Source organism: Cucurbita moschata, unplaced genomic scaffold (assembly GCF_002738365.1).
Source record: "Cucurbita moschata cultivar Rifu unplaced genomic scaffold, Cmos_1.0 Cmo_Scf00013, whole genome shotgun sequence".
Taxonomy (NCBI): Eukaryota; Viridiplantae; Streptophyta; class Magnoliopsida; order Cucurbitales; family Cucurbitaceae; genus Cucurbita; species Cucurbita moschata.
In genome coordinates this window covers 2848801-2868335 of record NW_019268529.1, presented here as the reverse complement: position 1 = coordinate 2868335, position 19535 = coordinate 2848801, and the positions used below count along the sequence as shown (strand labels likewise).

General features: G+C 35.8%; 3 protein-coding genes and 2 non-coding genes across 7 annotated transcripts; 2 read left to right on the top strand and 3 right to left on the bottom strand.

Moving 5' to 3' along the window:
* Positions 1–828: 828 nt before the first annotated feature.
* Positions 829–6048, bottom strand: LOC111451841 (THO complex subunit 7A-like). The gene is made up of 3 exons (XM_023092422.1): positions 5839–6048; positions 5140–5757; positions 829–1084 (listed from the first exon to the last, which is right to left on the bottom strand). The coding sequence occupies exons 2-3, from the start codon at positions 5731–5733 to the stop codon at positions 953–955; spliced, it is 726 nt and encodes a 241-aa protein (XP_022948190.1). The 5' UTR covers positions 5734–5757; positions 5839–6048; the 3' UTR covers positions 829–952.
* A 1038-nt stretch (positions 6049–7086) lies between these two features.
* Positions 7087–10247, bottom strand: LOC111451856 (histone acetyltransferase MCC1-like). Its single transcript, XM_023092443.1, has 6 exons — positions 10130–10247; positions 9838–10007; positions 9610–9754; positions 8553–8652; positions 8228–8456; positions 7087–7391 (listed from the first exon to the last, which is right to left on the bottom strand). The coding sequence occupies exons 2-6, from the start codon at positions 9942–9944 to the stop codon at positions 7205–7207; spliced, it is 768 nt and encodes a 255-aa protein (XP_022948211.1). The 5' UTR covers positions 9945–10007; positions 10130–10247; the 3' UTR covers positions 7087–7204.
* Positions 10248–11713: 1466 nt separating this feature from the next.
* TRNAD-GUC lies at positions 11714–11785 on the top strand. The gene has a single exon. It is a non-coding gene; the product is annotated as a tRNA-Asp (tRNA).
* A 104-nt stretch (positions 11786–11889) lies between these two features.
* TRNAD-GUC lies at positions 11890–11961 on the top strand. Its single transcript has one exon. It is a non-coding gene; the product is annotated as a tRNA-Asp (tRNA).
* Positions 11962–13264: 1303 nt separating this feature from the next.
* On the bottom strand, positions 13265–18479 carry LOC111451147 (dehydrodolichyl diphosphate synthase complex subunit nus1-like). Of its 3 annotated transcripts, none has more exons than XM_023091445.1 (8): positions 18333–18479; positions 17752–17782; positions 16769–17049; positions 16595–16656; positions 16105–16297; positions 15924–16020; positions 14174–14256; positions 13265–13458 (listed from the first exon to the last, which is right to left on the bottom strand). In XM_023091445.1, exons 3-8 carry the CDS (start codon positions 16803–16805, stop codon positions 13451–13453), a joined length of 480 nt encoding a protein of 159 aa, XP_022947213.1. In that variant the 5' UTR covers positions 16806–17049; positions 17752–17782; positions 18333–18479; the 3' UTR covers positions 13265–13450. The 3 variants fall into 3 exon arrangements, with proteins under 3 accessions (XP_022947213.1, XP_022947211.1, XP_022947212.1); XM_023091443.1 differs by having other exon boundaries at positions 16769–17039; XM_023091444.1 differs by having other exon boundaries at positions 16105–16294; positions 16769–17039.
* Between the last annotated feature and the right edge of the window lie 1056 nt (positions 18480–19535).

The window sequence follows — 19535 nt, the reverse complement described above, 5'->3', positions numbered from 1 at the left end:
TGTCTAAGGAGGACAATATCTGCAAGCGGTGGACTTGGGCTATTACAACCTGCTAGAATGGGTTTGGGTTGTTATAACCTGCTAGTGATGAGCTTGGGCTGTTACAACCTACTAGCGATGGGCTTGGGTTGTTATAACCTGCTTGTGATGAGCTTGGGTTGTTATAACCTGCTTGTGATGAGCTTGGGTTGTTACAACCTGCTAGCGATTAGCTTGGGCTGTTACAACCTGCTAGCGATGAGCTTGGACTGTTACAACCTACTAGCGATGGGCTTGGATTGTTACCCCTGCAAACTTTCTACTTGGAAAAAGAGTACAACTAAATGCATATTCCAAAATGAAAATGGTATCAGAGGTAGACATCAAGCAATATGCCAATGAAAAGGCTAAGCCCCAAAGGGGGAGTGGACACGAGAAGATGTGTCAGTAAAGACGTCCAACCCTAAAGGGGGTGGGCGAGGACGTTGGACCTTGAAGGGGGGTGGATTGTGAGATCCACATCGGTTAGGGAGGAGAACGAAACATTCTTTATAAGAATGCGGAAACCTCTCCCTAGTAGATGTGTTTTAAAAACCAAGATGAAGTCCAAAGAAGACAATATCTGCTAGCAATGGGCTTGAGCCGTTACAACCTACTAGCGATGGTCTTGGACGGTTACCCAAGCAATCGTCCTACTTGAACAAGTACAACTAAATGCATATAATCCGCATAAGGTCCAAAATTTCACTCATGTCCCTTGCAAAGCTGCTCAATTGCATGTCTTTCACGTATAATGCCTAAGAATAAAGAACAAGGTTCTACTTGATTTGATTTGGCCCAAGAGGAGAATATATGGAAGATCCAACTCCATTTGCGTTTTCATTTCTTAACTTGAGCAAGATTTCCAGATAACATAATAGCTTTGATATCGAGCTGTAAAAAGAAATAAGCATACAAGTTTTACAGAATGGTCTCAGTCGACAGCCATGGCTTCCAGGCCTCCACTAGCCTCGTCTACACCAATCTTGTTCTCCTCACTTGTGATTCTTATTTCCTCCATTAAACTCTTCTGTTCATCCTCTATGGTATTTTGCAACTCATCCACCTGCACCGATATAGTTGAGCATTTCAAGCATCAGCTACAAAGTTTGTGTTCAATCAAAGCCAGACAACAATTATTTGGCCACAATGTTCAGTTGTGTGACAACAATTCTAAAGATAAATTAATGAAAAAGTACACGCAGGGAAAATTGCAAGATCCCATATCGGTTGGGGAAGAGAACAAATCATTATTTATTATTTATAAGTGTCTGGAAACCTCTCCCTAGCAGACGTGTTTTAAAAATCCTTGAGAGAAAGTCCAAAATGGTTCCGAAATGGACAATATCTCCTAGCAGTGGGCTTAGGCTATTACAAACAATGTGAATCCTCGTTAGGTTAAGATCCAAACTATAAATATGTCATGATAGAAGTCATTTCCTGAAAAAGAAAGTTAGAAACACAAACAGACATCGCCCTGGAAAGCACCGAAGCACTATGCTTCTCTTTTCCTCCGAAACAAATAATTGAAAAACCAACTCTTTTTCCCAAATCCAGGAGCAGCAGGGTGAATTTTCTTTTTAGTTGGTAATTTCTAATTTCATGACAGTCCCTTGTTGGATGCATGTTCCAGAAATCTTCATGTAATATTACATCATGTGAAGCCCTTGGGGGTCAGAATGCAGCAACAGTTCGTTTTAACCCTACGAAGGAGCGATTAATACATTCTAGAATGGCTAACAGTGGAACAGATGACCATTAAATCTATTTCAAATTAGCTGCAGATATAACACTCAAATAGATGCACTTCAAGGGGTCCAGGACCTCAATGGTAGACAAATGCTTCATGAAAATCTGCAGTCGGAAGTTCAAACATGTGTGGTATTTCTTTCTAGAATTTTGGATTTATGGACCCCCTTCCAATTACCTTCTCGTATCACTTGAGAGGTCGGCAATCTCAATGGTTGCCCTCCTTCCAAATATGAGCTCACTCATAAGAATTTTCTTCCAATACTGATCTGATCGAGGGATGCTGCTGGTGTCAGGTGATGAAGTAATGCTTCTATGTTAATTGTAATTGCTCAAAGAAAAACTACAAGTAGGAATATATTGAGGTGCTTGGTGTCACGATGGTACTTCTTCATCTTGAGGATTATGGAAAGTAGTAGTCCCAGATTGGCTAATTAAGAGGAAAATCATGAGTTTATAAGTAAGGAACACTATTTCTATTAGTATGAGGCCTTTTGGGGAAACCAAAAGCAAAAGCATGAGAGCTTATGCTCAAAGTGAACATTATCATACCATTGTGGAGGTCTGTGATTCTTAACACTTCAACCGTGCGCCCACGACAAATCTTAAGGGGGAACTCGAGCTCCATTCACATTTTTTCGCCTGGCTTTGTGGCTTTGTCGGACCTTAGGCGAGGTTTGCCTTCGCCAACTAAACATAACCTACTAGGAATTCAAGGTTGTTCGGCCACACACGCCGCTCATGCGTGCATGTTCAATTGTTTGCAACTCTAGTCAACTTGCCTCTACACTGAGCCAAGTCATCCGGCTCGACCTTGCCTCTACTCTAAGCCAGGATCTCTCGTAAGCAAAGTCGCATCTCATCGTCATCTCGACTCCCAACAACATGATCATGCATCGTGATATCCTTCCATGCCTTAGGGAAGCTCGTCCATCTTGACTTGCTCGGACACATCTGTTGGGAATTGACCTAGATCATCTCATTGGAACATCTCGAACATCCATCCATCTAGGTTCTCATCAGGCATTGGACTCTCCCGTGTCCATGCTAAACCATTTACAGCATCCATTCTAGATAGCGGGTGCATAATCCAACCTCCAACACATGGGCTGGAGCGCAATACTGGCACTCCCATGCTGTCCAATACTGTACTCGAAAAAACCCATTTCAAAGAAAGATGCCTAAGACACTCGTCTCGCAACATTTGACCTCACTTTGACACACGCATGTGCCATAGGGTAGCTCACTTATGCCACAGGGTCCAGAGGTGGTGGAGAGCTAACACCACTCCTCCCCCTATAGTACATTTTGAGGCATTTCCAACCTTTCTCGAGTAGATGTCATTTTGGCGAGTGGTCATACGGCCCTGTGTATTGTCTGTCGAGTATCCGATTGACACCAAATTTGGTGAGTTTTCATCTTTCATATAAACTAAATTAACTCCAAAACTACATGTCGAAACTCATATTGAAACCCCAACTTCTGAGGTTATCTCCCGGGGCCCTACCCGACCCTTTTCAAGCTTGTCTTCGACACTCATATCGTCTGTGCATCATGGCACTTCTCAATCTTGACCCTCAAGTGGTCGGATGGGCGCCACTTGAGGGTCGCCCCTTGACTGTCTTGCGTGTGGGGATCACAACCTATTTTCTCTCAGTGAGGTTATGACACTTGGCAATATTGCAGCTTAAAGGATACCTTGTTCTTTGTATTCATAAGTTGGATGGTAAGGAGGAGGTAATTCGCCTTTCTCCTGTGCAAAAAGGCTAAGGAAAGAAATACGTGACTCACTCATAAGGATGAGAACTTATTTTTCATCGTTGGATCCATGATTGAATGATGGTGATGGTAACAAGGTGGTCAAGTCATTCTTTGCAAGAAATCTATTTTAGATCAAATGTAAACTTGAGTGACTTAACGAAGGAGGATGAAGTTTCAACCTTTTGTCTTTGAGTCCGCAGCAGAAGGAAGACTCTATCATTTCCTTAGTAATCTGCTCTAAATGACTAAAGCCTAGTCAATCATTTGGAGTTGGAAAGGAAGTTCACCAACTAGAACCAAAAGCTTAGATCATGTGGGGCATTCTTCAAAATATTGAGCAACTATGCTAACTTCTGGGGCTTCTTTCTTTATAAATTTCACCTTCTCAATAGAATATTTTGATTGATGAAAGAAAGAAGGAAAAGTATTCCCCTGTTTCAACTCTAACAAACCAAGAAACATCGCGAAAAAAATAAAAGGTACTAAGTTAAAAAAACCCTTGGTACGCCCGACGCAGGATATCAGAAATTGCACATGTTTCCTATCCTTCCAAATGTTCTATGCCCACATAATCCATATATTTAAACTTCCTAGACAAGAGAGTTCAGAGGTTTTCAAATGCTATAACGAAGGTCATAACTTGAATTCAATTTCTAATATCGATCTCATGAGACCCGCCCACTAGGGCTAGGGAAAAGGTCATTCATGAGTCCTCGCCCACTAGGGCTAGGGAAAAGATCATTCATGAGTCCTTTCTTTACTGCGTAGACCTCTCTTAGGATATGCCGATCACTACTGGGTCGGTTGGTGAGTCACCCACCATCCATTTGCTTGGACAAGCCCCTGACTTCAAATTCTTAAATTAAGTGATCTCTAATACATATCGGTTAACATAGCGTTCAGACTCATGTGTCTTCCAGAACCAGGGGTCTTCACCAAGTACTTTATTATCAAAATCAAAATTGTCGCTCAAGTCCAATATAGATATACGACGAATATTCGTCCACTTACTATACGTTCTGACTTCTTTCAATTATGTTATTGAACTAGTGGAGGGCCCCTTCCGGGAAAGGTTCCTTAAGCTCTGTCCCACCCCCTTTCCATTCTTCCTTCCCCTCTCATTCCCACTTTTGGGCAAATTGTTTTGAATAGCGTAGTTTTCTTAGCTCCAGTGGGAGCTTGTGGTCACTCGTTCCTTGCTTGTTCCAATCTTACTAAAACAAAATTTTCAACTTCGGGTTGCTTTTAGATTTAAATATTATCAGGTTATGCTGGCAGACATTTCCAAATAAAAGAATCCCAGCTGTTGGAGACTGAACACTAAAAATTACAACCAAATCAATTTTTCCTGTTGTCCCATCACCAAATGTAACTAGCAAACACAATTAATGGGAGCATTCTCATCCTTCCTTAAATGAGCCATTGTTTGGGGGTTCCAGCACTGATAGAATTAGATATCTTAATCTTTTCCGTGCAGCAATCTATCTAAGAATCTCAAGACAACACAATAGTGCAAAAATGGTGATGGTGGAGAACCAAAATCTAAACTAATGAAGCTTCAAATGAAAAGACCCTAATATAACTATAATAACATTGATGATGGAAACATACCACATGCAAAAGAAGGGCAAATTGTTTCTTGCGAAGCTCCAGCATCCTAGAACTTGCTGTGTTCTCCGCATCAAGTGCCGCAATCTCTTTCTCTAACTCCATAATACTCTTTTGTGTCACAGACCTGGGCGGCTGTGCTGCTATAAGCTTCCTAATTGCCTCACACTCCTCCTTGTGTTTCCTCTCAATTTTGCTTTCTTCAAGCTGCTTCTTAAGATCTTCAATATCACCCTGAGATAACAAAATTTGCCTGTTTATCTCATCCTTAAACTCATGGAAGCTCTCTTTTTCCCTAATGTTCGCATCGACAACTGCTTTACTCTTGAGCAAAGGAATTTCAAATGTGGACAGCTCTTGTAAGAAAGCTCTGGATAGCTTCTCGCAGTCATCGTAGCTATTCCCATCCTTTTCAATCTCAAGAACAAAGGAAGTGAACTTCTTCTGGAGCTTCTTCAATGGAGGTTCCCCCCTGGTGGTCGTTGTCCGGGTGAGAAGCCTGTGTTTTATGATAACATCATCTTCGAGAGGTCCAAAAGCATAATTTGCCGCCATTGATTCCCCTCGAGCAGAGAGTTTTCTCCCTCTCAGCGCCATCACAATCTACTTTTCACACCGATCCTGAAACACAAATAAAGAAGATTGAAAACCTACAAATTCAATGGAAATATGATTATCGGGAAATTGAAATCGAGAACCGACGTTGAGTGTGAAACGGAGTAGCAGTTAGGCAGAAATGATTCTTTCTACAGACAACGGAAGATCATGGAAAGCGAAATTCAACTGTGAACGGAGAAATCGATAGGGGAAATATTGGAACCCTAGACTCACGATGGCACTCCAAGCAACTTGTTGTGAATAACCCTGATGCGAAAAATTTGACAACTCGTTGCATCTCTAAGGAATTTGACAACTCGTATCATGTGCTAATACTTTGCACATCAACTTCGTGCTCAACGCACATTTCAATTTTGTCATGCAAAGGTATACGTTGTATTAGGCTTCATTGTGAGATCGTGTTTTAACGTGTCTGTCTTTATCAAGTTGTCAATTCGATTCACCTTTTTGGCCTTGCGTCTTTCACTATCATGATTCATGTCACCTCGTTTACAGATTGATGTTGGTTAGTGAGCTTCTCTTATGATCTCTATTTTGATTTAGTTTTGGTCTTTCGTTTAAGTTGATTTCATCGTTTCTCTTTGTTTTCAGTTCTATCGTTGTAACGTCACTATTGTGTACCACCATTGTCTATCACGTTGTTGTCTATATAAGAGTTCCTCGAAGGTGTAGTCACTTCTTCGGTACCTTCTTAATCCAGTTTTTTCATTATGTGATCACTTTCTCCCTTTCTCCTCTTAAGAACAAAAGTAGGTTTATCGTTTCAAAGCATGCCCAAACAAAAACATAAAAAAATTTGCACCCAAGTAGTCAATTTCTACGAAGGAACCATTGAAAACAACTCGTATCAATACGCTCACTTTTTCCATAAAAAAACTCTCGACAAATATGACCCCAAACTTAAGTTTACATAAAAAAATTAACAAACTTTCCAAATAAAAATCTCATCACTAGATGCAAAAAGTGCAGACGAATATTCTTTTTTATCAAGAGGAACCAAACGATATGTTATCCTCAAAATTATGACTCAAAATTCTACGTCTCTCTTCTGTGTATTAAACCCAAACGACATCTTGAACTACAATCGTACAACTACGTTATGACCATTCCCATGGGTCCATTTGATTATTCATTTGTTCTTCTTGTTATAACATATATATACTTCGATTGAGGGAGGAACAGGGAAGTTTTATAATTAAAGACATTTTTAACTGTATTTTCAAAGGTAAAGGTTTAGTGCAAAAGTTTAGAGGCATGTTCAATCTTCAAAGGATTCAACAAGGAATTCTTTCAATGATGAACTCAGCAGATTGTCACAGAAGGCTTCAAGAATTAAGAATACAAAACCCTCACTTTCGTTAAAACACCGCCAAAGCTCATTACATCGAGGATCGAATATCATCAATCATATCATCATATTATCATATACGGTTTAAACATCAGAATCGAGTCAAACACATTCATATCCACTGCTCTCAACTGCCACATTCCCCTTGCTCGGCGCCATGGATATAAGGCTATGAGATTCTTTACATTTCGGCCATTTCGACACCTTCCTTTTTTCATTCTTCCTCAGCCTTGAACTTACACATTTGATACCATCCCTTATATAACTCACCATGAAACTGACTATCTCTCTGCACGTACACGAAAATACCGATTAAAAAATAACAAACCTAAGCTTGAAGGTTCAGAAGATCTCTATCCTATGCAGACTTGTATACATTTTTCAGAGATTTCAGATACTGAAACATTAGAATGATAATAAAACAAGAGATTCCAGGTCTTTCTAGCACCCCCTCTCTTAAATCTCTTCTTTATTGTTCAGTTTCTAATGTAATTGATTTTCTTTCACCTGATTCTGTCCCTTTCGTCATTTTTTCCCCCCTTCTATCTTTTCTCTACACTCCAACATGTTCTTCATCCAGTTATTCCCTCCTTTCCAACTACCCAAAAGTGAGACCTATACTCGCCAACCACCAAAAGTTTCCATGCTTACATGAACTTCAGATTTGTCAGTCTGGTAATCAGTTTGAATAAGATTATTTCCAAAATTTAGGAAACAGGTCGAGATAAGTTGTTTCCTCTACGGTTAGCATGTTTCAGGTCTTTTTTAAAAGTCAACAGATTGTTGTTGAGGTCTGTAACAGCCCAAGCCCAAGCCCATCGCTAGTAGATATTGTCCTCTTTGGACTTTCTCTTTTGGTAGCGATATTGTCCTCTTTGGACTTTCTCTTTTGGTCTTTCTCTCAAGGTTTTAAAACGTGTCTGCTAGGGAAAAGTTTCCACACCCTTATAAGGAATGCTTCGTTCCCCTCTCCAACCGATGTGGGATCTCACAAGGTCTTGGTTGCTATAAGAGGCAAAGAGAACTATAGGTCCCACATTAAGTAGGATGCCATATTCGCGACCATGTAAAAGAACAAGTAATAAAAGCCTTGTGAATTTAAAGGTAGTTGATATTGATACTTACAACAGAGAGCATGGAGATCGACCGCCATTCACATAGTAGACGAACAGGTATGAATCATAACGCCGGCCATTGATAAAGTAAAAGCTCGGCAGTCTTTGTAGGCACTTGAATGACATTTTGGTGTAGAAATTGATAGCAGTACTATTGTATGAAATTACGTGCAAATAAACTGCTCGGCAGGTTGGCATGCCTGAGGCATATTTAACTACCTTTCGAACAAGTGAACTAGCTGCAATTCAACACACCAAATTCCTGATGATTAGTAGACATGAAATTAGTGTAAAAAAAAAAAAAAAATCAGATATACGCTATAACAAGCTTGTACCTATTCCAAGGTTTCTGTAGGCTTCCACTACCCCCAGTGTAAGAATGTATACTAGAGTTTGATCCGTGCTTGATGAATTATGCTGAAGTAAATCACATATCTACAAGGCATTTAAGAGGTATAAATTATAGATATCCAGTTTTGAGCAACCAAGACAAGTGATTTCAGCTGTCAAAGTAGCTAAAAAAACATTGTTAAGAGATTAGTGTTAAGCCAATTCTACAACTACTTAATGCTGGCTTGAAAGTACTTACAACTACTTAATGGTAACCCTGGCACAACTGTTAACAAGAATTATTCTCCAAGTACACCTGAAGCTAATCATCACATGGCAATTTCTGCATTTCGAAACACTTCATCTGTGTTTAATCATATCAATGGCAGCTAATTACAGTTGAACTCAGGAAGCTATAGCATCCACCCCTTGATTTTGAGGCCACTAATTTAATCAACCACTTTAATTTCTCAACATTCTTTAAAACAGTCCATGAACTCTATTACTCTTCCCAGAAAAGGATGAAAGACCAGACTGCAAACGAATATGTTCGTTCACTTACAACCAATACGTTCTCGAAGTTGTGGAACCTCTCAAAGACAACCAACCATGTGTTCGTACCAATGAATTTAAAGTCCTAATCACTTGCACTTAAGTACAATGTTTCATATGTTTAAAGAACTAAGAAGGCCACTATAGAAATTGACACAAGGTAACACTATAATTTGAAGATCTCCTTCAGTTGGTTCTTCAACCATGAAGACAGTAGACGAACTATCAAGACATTAGATCCAAGGAATTGGAAATCTAAGAAAATAAATGAAGCTTTTTCTTTAAACAAGATAAAGATTTACCATCATGAAAACATTATTTTCCAACAAGCATGATGGATTAAAATAACTGTACAATCAAACCTGTAGAGTCAAGATGTTTAGATGAAAATCAGTACAAAAACTATGAACTAAGAGAAATCCTGTTCTAATCTAGAAACCTAAGGAAAACAGTTGATGTATAAAGGTTGAGTCACAGATTAGAAATATACAAAACATAAGCATAACCCACCTCACTGTCTTTTGCTAGAACAATTCGTGCAGTCACAAATCCAATAAGCTCATCACTTCTGCCATCTGGTCTATTACGATCCACCGCCGCCCAGGACACAATTTCACGTCCATTTACAACATTATGGAAAAACTCCGACTCATACCTAAGAAATTCGTACTCATAAGCCGATTTTACAAGCACATCACGAAATCAAAATGAACATCACGCTCAATCGGATTCACATACCTGATGGGAAACAAATTACCATGGATTTGCTCCAAAACTTCACGGTCTGAGGGTTTGATTGGTCGATAACATATACTTGGACAATCAATGGCTTTAGGTTTTAACATTGCAGAAGATTTCAATCCCCAGCAAAGAATCTAAAAGCTCGCAAAAGCTGACCTACAAATTCACTTTCCATTTATAAACATCAGCCTCAAACGGTATGCAATTATTCCTGTGCAAATCGAAAAAACAAGCATGATCGTCAAGAATTCCCTCGCGCTTTCATCGGAATCAATGAAAAGTAACTTACCGGAGAGAAATTGATGAAGCTCTCAGTCGCGAAGAGAGACGGCTTCAACATTGTGGTCAATTGGATGACTTTCAACGCGCCCATTTCATCTTGTTCAACCGATAATGAGAAGATAGATTAGTTTGTCGGAGGATTTATTTCAAATATTTGATAATTTTCTTTTTTTTAATCAAAATTTCATATAAATTAAATTAATAAAATAAAGAAAAAAAAACTGCTATATTTGCAATTTGTCTAAAAATATTATAATAATTCAAATTAAGAATATATATATATATCTATATTAATTTTAAAAAAAAATTAAAAATACTAAAAAATATAAAAGTGTTTTAAAATATTCTTTAATCTTTTTAAATATCTTTAAAATTTTTAAAAAATTTAAAAATACTTACATTTCAAAAATAGAAAATTAATATAACTTAAAAAAAAAACAAGTTGAGTTTTAGGTTACTAATTATTGAGTTAAATTTTAGGTTACTAATTATTTTAATTTTTTTTTTAATTTAAGAGTATTAATGAAAATTAATTTATCATTTTTTAAACACTTTTAAAAATTTAATTGTATTTTTTAAACAAAATATAATAACTAATTGTTTTTTTTTAAAAAAAAATTATTTAGAGGTATTTTTTACCCAAATAAATTTTAAAAGTATTTTTATTAATTTAACCCGTTTGATTTTAGCTCAATTTTATTATATTAATTCATGGTAGATAATTTATTATTAGTTTATTTTAAATAACATGTCTTAAATTTTAATTTTCTTTTAGTTTATATATCAAACCACCGTAATAATTATCTTCAAATAAACAAATTTAATAAAATTATATAAATTTTTAATGTTAAATAATTTAGTACAATAATAAAATAAAATGATTAATTATATCTATTATATTTCAAACACTTTTAATAGTAAATAATTGAATATTGCTTTTGTGCTATCTAGTTTCAATAATAACGATCTTGCTTTCATTTTTTAAGGTACTCGGAGTTTGGAAAAATGCATTAAAAAATTTATTATTTAAGTTAATTTGTTTTAATTAATTCAAATTATTAAAACAATAGATTTTAATTCAAAAGGCCATTTTAATAATAATAAGTAATTATTAAGAGTACACAATCTTTTTATTATAATTGATTTGTACATATTTTTTAAAAAAATTATTTTTTTGTAGCATCTTAATTATCTTCCAATTTTTTAAAAGAAAAACAAGTTTTATTTATTTATTTTTTATTTTTTTACAAATTTTGGATTTTGAACGTTCTATAACATTAATTCGGTTGAGAGTTTTAAACAAAATTCAGAGTAACGGATTGGATTAGAAAAATCAACCAAATTTCAAAAAGAAATAATATATACATATACGTACGTACGTGTATATATATATATATATATATATATATATATATTTTTTTTTTTTTTTTGAAGTCCTGTAATAGGCATAAATACTTATCACAATATTATTTTATTAAAAGGATAAGAAATTACTTGTTTTAAATATATATATTTTTTAATTTGCTATTTGAAATTCGAAAATTCTATTTCTCAGGAATAAATTAAAAAAATTTTAGTTTTTTCATCAAATGTCGTTGTAGTATAGTGGTGAGTGTTCCCGCCTGTCACGCGGGTGACCCGGGTTCGATCCCCGGCAACGGCGCTTTTTTATATATTTTTTCATTTTTAATTTGCTATTTGAAATTCCAAAATTCTATTTCTCAGGAACTAAAGCTTTCAAATTATTTATTATTTTTTTTATCAAATGTCGTTGTAGTATAGTGGTAAGTATTCCCGCCTGTCACGCGGGTGACCCGGGTTCGATCCCCGGCAACGGCGTCTTGTTTTGTTTTTTTTTCCCTTTTTAATTTGCTATTTAAAATTCGGTTGGTTTTTTCTGGGACCGGGTTTTATGAATTTGGTCTCTATGGCCGAAGCTCTCAACCGGTTTTTTATTTTCTTTTTTATTTTCTTTTTAATTTTTATAAAATAAAAATTATGCTCGTATTTAAATTCTTACAAGGTTTCCAAAATAAAATAAATTTTAAAATAACCCTATTTGACAATAATTAATTTTTAAAAAATTAAGCTCATAAATATTAACTATAATTTTAGGTTACTTTGTTTTGTTACCTACTTTTTATGGTATTCAAAATTTAAATCAAAATTTTGAAAATTAAAACATAAACAAAAATTAGTTTTATAAAAGACTAAAAATTCAAATGTTTCAAGGAAAATGTTTGGGGGTTGGCTTAATAATATTCGATGATAGAGATTCCATCTTGTGGCCCCTTAATGATCCCCTTAATTGAGAATATAATGTTCTTATTAATTGAATGATATATTGTTTTCGTTAATAAGTAAATGGTAAAGTTATCGACCACACATGGACCATGAAAGAAAAATATTGTAAAATAGCATAAAAAATAATAAATGGAGGAAAATAGAGAAAAAAAAAAGATGGAGAAGAGTATAACTACACATTTTTCGAATTTGGATTGAGTTGAATTGTGGGAACTTTGGAAAACCAAAAATTCGAGTTAGTCAACTGGGTCGACATTTTTTTTGTTGGGTCAACCCGACCAACTCAAAAATATAGTACAACCTAACCCTACCCTACACTATTTTTAAGATTGTAATGATGATTAATCAATACAGCGATGTCTTGTGACTTATAAATATTTGATATTTAAATTTTATGAGATTTTAATTATCGATAAAAAGAACAATCCAATAACTTAACCCAACAAATACAGAGTTAAATTGTAAAGTCTATTCAAATGGCACGGACCACCAACCTATTAATTCGAAATTAATTCTAGAGTTAGAATGAATAATAATCTATTATTTTATAGAAACTAGTTTCAAGTGGGATCATAATAATAAATCAATAAAATGATTAATAATATTAATCATTTGAAAAAAATAATAATAATGATTTAAAGAAATATAAAAATAAATTCAAATATTTTAAAAAGAAGTGGCATATAAATTTCAAAGAATTGAAAGTAAACAAACTTAGAACAATTGAAGCCTGCTACACATTGTAATTAAATATCTCACATATTTGTACATTTTTAGCCAATTTTGAAGGGAAAAGAATATAGAGCTAAAATAAGAGATTATTTATTTAAAGAGCATATTATTTTATATAATTGCCTATATTATTTATGAATAATTTACGATAATCGAAAGAGTAATGAAATGATAAAACCCTCAAATTGAAGTTTCATAAAACTAAATCCATGACAGTTCAAAACTTACTAAATCTTCTTCATCTTCTCCTTCATTGGCCTTCCATTACTGCAGAGTCTCTTAATGCTTCAGTTCATTTACCTATTGAAACAGATGTATAAAAAAAAACAAGAGAAAGATCACAATTTCAGAACAATTCAAGTGATTATGGTATTAAGAAACAATAAGAGTGTGGAAACCTCTCCCTAGGAAATGCATTTTAAAAATCTTGAGGGGAAGCTCGAAAGAAAAAGTCCAAATAGGACAATATTTGCTAGCGGTGGGTCTAGGCTATTACAAATGATATCAGAGCCAGACACCGGGTGACGTGCTAGCGAGGAGGTTGAGCCCTAAAGGAGGGTGGACACGAGGCAGTGTGCCAGCAAAGATGCTGGGCTCTGAAGGGGGAGTGGATTAGGGGTCTCACATTGGGTTGAGGAGGAGAACAAACATTCTTTATAAGAGTATGAAAATCTTTCCCTAGCAGACAAGTTTTAAAAACCTTGAAGGAAAGCTCAGGAGGGAAAGTCCAAAGAGGACAGTATCTGCTAAGGGTGGGCTTAGACCGTTACAGAAAATTTTGAAATTTGAGCGTTTAACTCACCATCGTAAGCGAGAGCACTTCTAAAATTCAAGACCCAAGCGTAAGAACCTTGTTTACACAATGGCTAAGCTAGCCAAATGACTTTCAAAAATTCCAATACGAGACAAAGCTGATATCTAAAATAGTAAAAGTTTAGAACTGAAAGGGCTACTTCTGCTATCAGGTCTCACATGATTTCACTAGAACTTATTAAGGCAATAGCAAGTTACTCACCGTAGTTTTGCCGCACCATGGTAAACTTGTAAATGGCTTTTACCAGGGAACCATACTTCTTGGACTTTAATGGTCCCATGTGTCTGCAACAAAATATAAATCAAAGATCATATAATCTCTTCAACCCCAAAAATGATTACAAAAATGTGTGGATTTTTTTTTTTTTTTTTTTTTTTGGTGAAGTTGGAATAAGCATATTAATACATATTTGTGTTGTTTTAGATGCATAAATTAATTATTTCAGAAGTGAAGATTCCACACAGCATCATAATAAGCTTACTAGACCACTAAAGGAAAAATCAAAGTTTATCTTCTGTAAGTATATCACTCGTACAATAACAAAAAATGTTCAATATAACAAACAACATTACTCTTTTGGAAGAAAGTATTTATTCTACTACTGGAGGAATGAGAAGAACCAAAGCACAGAATGATCATACAGTGGATGGGTCGTATTCTACTCCTAGCATAGGACGTGTTGGAGTAATAAGGAAAAAACTCATTTGCAGAGGGATTTGAGAAGTAGCTACCAGAAGTCCCAAATAGACAGACAGACCAGGTTCATCCTTTGATGTCTATTGAGGTCAGTAAGAGTAACGGTGGTGTTGAAGCTGACTCATTCATGTTAGTTGTTCATATATTGAAAAAGCTTTTGAATATAAGTTTCCATTCTTATATTAAAGTGCTAAGGTTTATATCCTCTCCAAGGTAGCATTGTTGGCAGGCGAGCCCTATCTTGTTTATCCAGCTAGCTTTTCTCAGTAGTACCCAAATTTGATTTGTAAGAGCTTGGAGATTTCAAAACAAAAACAAACGGACCTTAAGTATTCTCAATAAAAATGCCTATCTATAAAGCGAATCACGGATAAGATATTTGGGAGGAGGTCCTGAATTAAAAAGTCTCACAAGAAAGAAATTGGTCTCTTTTGAGGAGAAGCAAGAAAGAAATTGGTCTCTTTTGAGGAGAAGCAGGTGGAAAAGTAGTCATCGTTAAATTTTCTCAAAGTTCAAACCTCGTCTGCAGAGGTTGGCAGAAAAAGGCCAAAAACACCAGGAAAAAGAGAAAAAGAAAAGGAAAGAAGAAGAAGAGAAGTAGACAAATAGATCAAGCTCAAGAAGTCAGAGGGAACTGAAAATTTATGTTATAGGATGAATTGTGATAAATTCCCATACATGTGAACATTAACATGCAAGCTAAGGGCTTTAGCGAAAATGGGTGGAGTTGAGAGCTTTTTGAGGGACTTGCAACCTAACATTCTATTGCTGCAGGAGTTCAAAGCTGAGAGGCATTTCTTAAATCCACTTGGCCTTTTAAGCATACATGGTTAGTCATTGTTGAAATCTTATGAAGCATGATGGCCATTCTAATTAAATTCCATTGTGGACACTTCCTAGTGAAGAGCACAAAGAAGTTGGGGTTGCATCAGTCCCTACCCTTCGTTACAAGCTGTTGATAGAAAGAAAGGAGATTTCTCTTCTTGTAAGATCCCACATTGGTTGGAGATGAGAACGAAGTATTCCTTGTAAAGGTGTGGAAACCTCTCCCTAGTAAACGCGTTTTAAAACCGTGTGACTGATGGCTATACGTAACGGCCTAAAGTGGACAATATCTGCTAGCGGTAGGCTTGAGTTGTTACACGTTTAAAGCAAGGATATAGAGGATGCTTGGGTGTTTGTACACTTGGAGCATCCATACAAATAAAAAATGTGATTAATTATCGAAAAAAATATAATAAACAAAAAGACTCACATAATCTCTGTGTAGCGGATTCTCCAAGCAGGAAACCCTAAGTGACATCTTGAAGGTCCGTATACTAAAATGAGGTCAGGATCAGGCCCTCCACATCCTAATGACAGAGTACCCGGAAGGTTAATTTACATTTAAGTAAATAATACTCTGAAACTTTCCAAGTATAAGCAAGAATACAAACCAACTGCTTTTAGAGCCTCAGTCATCTGAGATTCAGAAAAGCACTGATTGGAATCTCCACTCATGTTGGTTTTTCTCCACTTGTCTTTGAGAAGAAAACTAGCTGCTCTCGCCACGGCTTCCTTTCCATCCGACGCTGAAATGAACTCCAGAGTAAAGCCCTTACAGTTTAGTTGGAGAGGTTCATCGGTCTCCTGAATGCAACGACCAAGTTAGACGAATAATGCATCTTATTATTGACATTCAACTCCTAAGGGCTTTCCCTTCTGGGCTTCCCCTCAAGGTCCAACATCGGTTGGGGAGGAGAATGGAACATTCTTTATAAGAGTGTGGAAATCTCCCCCTAACAGACGCGTTTTAAAAACTTTAAGGGGAAGCTCGAAAGGGAAAGTCCGAAGAGGTCAATATCTGCTAGCAGTGGGCTTAGGCTGTTGCATCATCACTTACTGAACCTGCAGGTTTAAATCAATCTTTATTATAGTTGCATGTACCTGAAATAACGATGCATTCTTTACTTTCTTCAAAATGATTTCCTTGGATTGTTTAAGCACCCCTTGAGCATAAATACATTCAAATAAGCATATAATTCATTGGAAAGACATTCATAAGAATTTGGCAACAGTAAAAGGGAGCTCAGAATTCTAGGATGGACCCAAAATCATTACCTTCAGCATCATACAAACAAACACTTCTAATGCCCATGGATTCTAACCATTGCAGAAGTTCAATAATTTTTAAGGTATTATAAGCTTCATCACTTTCAACAACAATGGCAAGATATTGGACCCTGTCGATATCCAGATGATTGTACTTGCGTAGGAATCCACAAGAGATCAAATAGCTTTCGAGTGTCGTGGCAATACTAACCAAAAAGTAGAATGAACTAACAATAAAGTGTAGGAAAATCCATATTAGCTGAAGCCCAAGAATTCCAATCTGTACACGCCTTGAAAAGAATATAAATAAGAATCTGATTCATATACAAAGAAACACAACATAAAAATCAACTTGCTATAATACAAGTCTGAAATGATTCTGAATAAAGTAAATTTGAAGTCCATAAAAATTCAAATAAGGTGGTCTACTGTTTTACCCGCTCCAGGCCCTTCGAATAGTCATATTTTTCCTCCAAGTCGATATGGTGCTAAAAGATCTATTACTTTAATTTTTTATTTCAAAAATTGATAATTTTGTATCTAACTATATAAAAGCAGGGGTGGATCTATGAATAAAAGATGTTGTGCGAGTATCTACAAAACCCAAATTATCAATAGGCTCTCCAAGCATGTTGAAAATTCGGCCGAGAGTCGTTCCGCTGGCTAGAACACTTAGAGGAGTTCTCGTGTTAACCACTTCCAATCCTCTCATTAGACCATCAATAGCACTCGCTCTAACCCGATTATTTCCTAATAACTGTTATACTTCACAAGTCTCATTAATTTCTTGACTGGCAGTGTCTTGACCATTAACTATCAAAGCGTTGTAAATATTAGGAGTCAATGCAATCTTTGAGATATTGTTTAAAGGCCCCAAAAATTCCCCAGGATCCTAGCAAGAATTCTGCTTATACTCTGATAGAATCTTAAACCTAAATGATAAAGACAGTTGAACAATGCCAAGCAATTCCTAGAGCAGTCCAACACTATACCTTCTGAAGCTCAACCTTGATGGTCATCGGTCTGCAGAAAGAAAAACACAAAGATAATGATGAGAAATCTAGACCATCAAAACTCAAAAAATGATTTCTAGAAGAAAATGTTCAGAAAATTAAAAGATAATTTTAAAGGGAAAAATAAATCCAAAACAAGCAAAACAGATGATTTTTTTGAACAATCCAGCCATAGTTTTCAGTTTTCATTTAGCGATAGATTTTGCTTTATTCCACAACTGGAAGTATCACAAGGATCAAACAAGATTCTCGAATAAGATATTAACAAAAACACTCCAGGATCTCAGTAATGGCGTTTGCCACTCATCTTTTCGTTCACATTTGAACTAAAATTTGTAATGGTAATATCTCAGAAAAGATGAAGAACAGCATTAACAATCATCTGCATAGGCTTAATAATCAGTTACCGATGATTTCCCCATCATTCTAGCATCAACAAACATACAGTAAAGAGAAAGATAAATCCACAACAAAATTCTAAACCAGACAAGAATGAACGAAAGAAAGAAAGAAAGTTTGTTGATCATAAAGAAATGGAAGTGTAAAGAAAGAAGAATTACCCGAGGAGAGAAAGCGATGAAGTGAGCTGCGAAACTGAAGAAATGGGATTTGATTGGTGAGATTGTGGAAGTAATTGAAAGAGATTTCAGTTAAGAAATGAGGTTTGAACTCGTAGTAGTAGCAATCGTACGAACTTGCTACTCATCCACTACTAAATTTTGAAATTAGTTTCAAGAAAAAGTAGGTTAGGTCGAGAATTTATAAATGCCGCCCACCCTACATCAGTCCAGTTTTCTCGGTTTATAAATAAATGCTGCCCACCCTACATCGGTCCAGTTTTCTCGATTTGGCCCGGAATCGAAGTTTTTTTAGAATCTAATGATGTCAATTACTCGGTTTGGTCTGGAATCGAAGTTTTTTTTTAAGGATAGAATCTAATAATGTCAATTACGTCAGTCCAATTTTCTTGATTTTGTCCGAAATCAAAAAAAAATTTAGGGATAGAATCTAATGATGTTAAGTACATCAGTCCAATTATCTCGGTTTGGTCTCGAATCGAAGTTTTTTTTAAGGATAGAATCTAATGATATCAATTACATCGGTCCAGTTTTCTCGGTTTGGTCTGGAATCGAAGTTTTTTTTAAGGATAGAATCTAATGATGTCAATTACATCCGTCCAATTTTCTCAGTCTTGTCCGAAATCAAAGTTTTTTTAGGGATAGAATCTAATGATGTTAATTACAACCGTCCAATTTTCTCGGTTTGGTCTGAAATCGAAGTTTTTTTTTCAAGGATAGAATCTAATGATATCAATTACATCGGTCCAGTTTTCTCGGTTTGGTTTGGAATGTAAGTTTTTTTAAGGATAAAATCTAATGATATCAATTACATTGGTTCAATTTTCTCGGTTTGGTCCGAAATCGAAGTTTTTTTTTTTTTTTTTGTAAGGATAGAATCTAATGATGTCAATTACATCGGTCCAGTTTTTCGGTTTCAATGTACTGTTGGTAGAAGAAACTCGATCGGCTACTAGAAACGAGCAAGAGCAAGGGATGCACTCGACGAGAGACGGTCCAATGCATTAGGCTCATCTTGTGGAGGGAAAAGTCAAAATTGAGTTGTAGTCTTGTTGTTCGCCGCCTCGACGCATTCTCTTCTCTCCCCGGCATCGTCCACACAGAAAGAAAGAGCGCAGAGCTTCGACCCTCTTTTTATTTTATTGGAAAATTTAGTTATAATCTCTTTTTATTCAAATTTTATAT